This window comes from Streptopelia decaocto (genome assembly GCF_964273445.1).
Source record: "Streptopelia decaocto genome assembly, chromosome: 11".
In the NCBI taxonomy this organism is placed as follows: domain Eukaryota; kingdom Metazoa; phylum Chordata; class Aves; order Columbiformes; family Columbidae; genus Streptopelia; species Streptopelia decaocto.
In genome coordinates this window covers 5,871,445-5,875,262 of record NC_138666.1, presented here as the reverse complement: position 1 = coordinate 5,875,262, position 3,818 = coordinate 5,871,445, and the positions used below count along the sequence as shown (strand labels likewise).

The following is a 3,818-nucleotide window of genomic DNA, read 5'->3' as shown; positions in this document are numbered from 1 at the left end:
CTCCCTCCCGGCCCCGCGGTACCGGCTCGGAGCGCCCCCGCCCTCGCGGAACCGGCCGCGGCCGCACCGGGAGCGCGGAACCGGCACCGGGGGCTGCGGGGCCCGGGGAGGGGCAGGGGCTGCCCGGGGGGCGCTGCCGGTGCCGCGGGGGTCCCTGGGCTGGTGGGTGCTGCCCGTGACTCTGCGCCCTGCCCGCACCCCTCACGTGTTCGTGCCGCCCCCCCGCCTGCACCCCCTCACCTGCCCGCACCCCTGCCCGCAGCGCCCTGTCCGCCCCCGGCCGTGCCCGCTGTGCAGCTCTGCAGTCCCCGCTGCCCGCGCTGCCCGTCCTCGGTCTCCGTCCTGCAGTGGGGTCGGGGACCGGGGTCCTGCCGCAGGCACTGGGGCGGCCGTGCCCAGACAGGTTCTCTGCCCTGGGGACACCCCGGGTCAGGGTCCCCAGTGTCCCTTTGCCCTTCCCTGTCCTCCAGCCCCGCAGCCCGGCTGTCACCGGGGACCCGGGACTGGCCATGTCCCCGCTCGGCTGGACGGGGCTGTGGGTGCTTAGTGGGATGCTCGGGACCCCCACACCTCTCCTGCCCCCATGGAGGCACCGGGAATGTCTGACCCCAAAAGTGGTGCCTGCTGAGGGATAAGGCAGCCACGGGGCAGCAGCCAAGTGGTGTCCCCCTGCCCTCCCCTCCTGGGGATCCAGGCAGTGGGTGGTGCCATGGGCTGTCCCCTCGGCTCTGCCCTGACGCTGCCCACTCTCCCAGATGCCAGGGAGCCTCTCCACGGCCCTGCGCATCATCGGGACCAGCCTCTTCGCCTTGGCGGTGCTGGGGGGCATCCTCACCGCTTACGTCACGGGCTACCAGTTCATCCACACGGAGAAGCACTACCTCTCCTTTGGGCTCTACGGGGCCATCCTGGGGCTGCACCTCTTCATCCAGAGCCTCTTCGCCTTCCTGGAGCACCGGCGCATGCGGGGCGAGGGGCAGCCAGTGCGGCCGGGGCGCTCAGTGGCCCTCTGCATCGCCGCCTACCAGGAGGATCCCGACTACCTGAAGAAGTGCCTGCGCTCCGTCAAGCGCATCGCCTTCCCTGACCTCAAAGTGGTGATGGTGGTGGACGGGAATGGCCCTGACGACACCTACATGCTGGACATCTTCCACGATGTGATGGGCTCCGAGCACTCGGGCAGCTACGTCTGGAAGAGTAACTTCCACACGTGGGGCGAGGGGGAGACGGAGGCCGGGCTGCAGGAAGGGCTGGCCCGCGTCCAGGCGCTGGTGCGCGGCAACACCTACTCCTGCATCCTCCAGAAGTGGGGCGGGAAGCGGGAGGTGATGTACACGGCCTTCCGGGCACTTGGAGACTCCGTGGACTACATCCAGGTGGCTGCATGGACCAGGCGGGCAGGGGGATGTGGGCAGGGGGTGCACAGCTGGGCGGGGGGTGTGCAGCCAGGCAGGGGGGCTGCGGGAGGGGCAGGAGCAGCTGCTGGTGCTGGATTTGGCCTGTGCACTGGCTGCAGAACCACCAGCACTGGGCTGACGAAGTGTCACCAGGGTGGCCAGAGGGGTCAGCCCTGCCTGCACTGCTGCCTGCAAGGGTTCCACATCGCCTCCTCAGAGCATCCCCTGCGGTGCAGGCAGGACGTGCCCCAGGCTCATGTCACCCGTGTGGCACCACACAGGGTGCCGGGTTCCCGCGTGTGGGTGCGGGGTGGTGGCCGGGGCAGGACCCATGGCGCTGCCAGCGGGTGGCTGGCCCGGGGCAGCAGTGACCGGGTACCGCGGGTGCTCCGCTCTCTGCCACCGCCTGCCGGGCTCCGGGCTCTGCCTGGTCTCGCCAGCCATGGCTCAGGCTTGCCCAGCTGTGGGCTGGGCTGTCTGCTGGGCGCGCGTGGGCGGCGGGAGTGGGGCTTGACGTTCCCTCTGCCCCTCAGGTGTGTGACTCAGACACGGTGCTGGACCCCGCCTGTACCGCCGAGATGCTCCGCATCCTGGAGGCAGACCCCCGCGTTGGTGGCGTTGGTGGCGACGTCCAGGTATTGCAGTCATGAGGGTGGGTGCCGGGGGGACGCGGCAGTGCTGGGGGGGTTGCAGCGGCACCGGGGCTCACGTCTGTGCCCTCCCCAGATCCTGAACAAATACGACTCGTGGCTGTCGTTCCTGAGCAGCGTGCGGTACTGGATGGCCTTCAACGTGGAGCGCGCCTGCCAGTCGTACTTTGGGTGCGTGCAGTGCATCAGCGGGCCCCTGGGCATGTACCGCAACGCACTGCTGCAGCACTTCCTCGAGGACTGGTACCACCAGACCTTCCTGGGCAGCAAGTGCAGCTTCGGGGACGATCGGCACCTCACCAACCGCGTGCTCAGCCTGGGCTACCAGACCAAGTACACGGCTCGTTCCAAGTGCCTGACGGAGACGCCCACCCGCTACCTGCGCTGGCTCAACCAGCAGACCCGCTGGAGCAAGTCCTATTTCCGCGAGTGGCTCTACAACGCGCTGTGGTTCCACAAGCATCACCTCTGGATGACCTACGAGTCGGTGGTGACCGGCTTCTTCCCCTTCTTCCTCATCGCCACCGTCATCCAGCTCTTCTACCGTGGCCGCGTCTGGAACATCCTCCTGTTCCTGCTGACAGTGCAGCTGGTGGGCGTCATCAAGGCCACCTATGCCTGCTTCCTGCGCGGCAACGCCGAGATGATCTTCATGTCCCTCTACGCCCTCCTCTACATGTCCAGCCTCCTGCCCGCCAAGATCTTCGCCATCGCCACCATCAACAAGTCGGGCTGGGGCACCTCGGGGCGCCGGACGCTGGTGGTGAACGCGGTGGGGCTGCTGCCGGTGTCCGTGTGGGTGGCCGTGCTGCTGGGTGGCCTGGCCTACACCGCCTGCAGCCAGGACCTGTTCAGCGAGACCGAGGTGGCCTTCCTGGTGGCAGGTGCCATCCTCTATGCCTGCTACTGGGTGGCCCTGCTTGCCCTTTACCTGGCCATAGTGGCCCGGCGCTGCGGCAAGCGCCAGGAGCAGTGCGGGCTGGCCTTCGCCGAGGTGTGACCATGGGCAGCGCTGGGGTGGCCACAGGGGTGGGAACAGGGTGACCACCACCTGTCACCTCCTGCCACCAGCCCTGGCACAGCCGGCACTGAGCCATCCGGTGCTGGGCAGCGCTGAGCGCACCTGCATTTTTCATTGTCTCACTTTTTTATTCTGTTTTCCGTTGTTTTTTTTATTATTATTATTTTCGTTTTTCTGTACAAAGCCGGGGTGAGGCTGAGCCGGGGCTGCCCGTCACCAGCCTGGGCACAGCCCCAGTGCTGGGGGGGGTGACAGCAGTGTCCCCCCGGTGCTGAACCGAGCATCCTGGTGTGCGGAGCGCTGCTGGCCGGGCTCCCCCCACCCCTCTGCCGCAGCTCCGTCCTCCACCCTTTGGTGCTTTCTCGGGGACCTCGTGTTCCCCATTCCCACGGTGCTATGGCAAAACAGCCCCACATGGTGCCGGCACCGCTGGCTGGTGCCGCCTCTGCCCCACGGCTGCTGTATGTGCGGGCACGTACCCACAGGGACGCTCAAGGATCCCCCAGCCCCTTCCAGGGGGGTCCAGCTGCCCGGGAGGGCAGAACCTCCCTTCAGCTTTGCCAAAGACCCCGGCACGCAGAAACGAGGGACACCGGGGCCGTGAGTTGGCCGGAGGGTCACCAAGGCCCCGAAGGGGTCACAGTGACCCTCTGGCCAACCCACAGCCCCCCCTTGTCCCTTTCCCTTCCCCTGTGCCCTCTTTTTTCAGGGCTTATAAAAGAAAAACCTTTCTACAACTGAGCATTTAGA

General features: G+C 67.4%; 1 protein-coding gene across 1 annotated transcript; it reads left to right on the top strand.

Moving 5' to 3' along the window:
* Window positions 1-755: 755 nt before the first annotated feature.
* HAS3 (hyaluronan synthase 3) lies at window positions 756-3,047 on the top strand (the record flags this gene model as incomplete). Its single annotated transcript, XM_082062831.1, has 3 exons — window positions 756-1,376; window positions 1,931-2,032; window positions 2,124-3,047. 3 exons carry the CDS (start codon window positions 756-758, stop codon window positions 3,045-3,047), a joined length of 1,647 nt encoding a protein of 548 aa, XP_081918957.1.
* Between the last annotated feature and the right edge of the window lie 771 nt (window positions 3,048-3,818).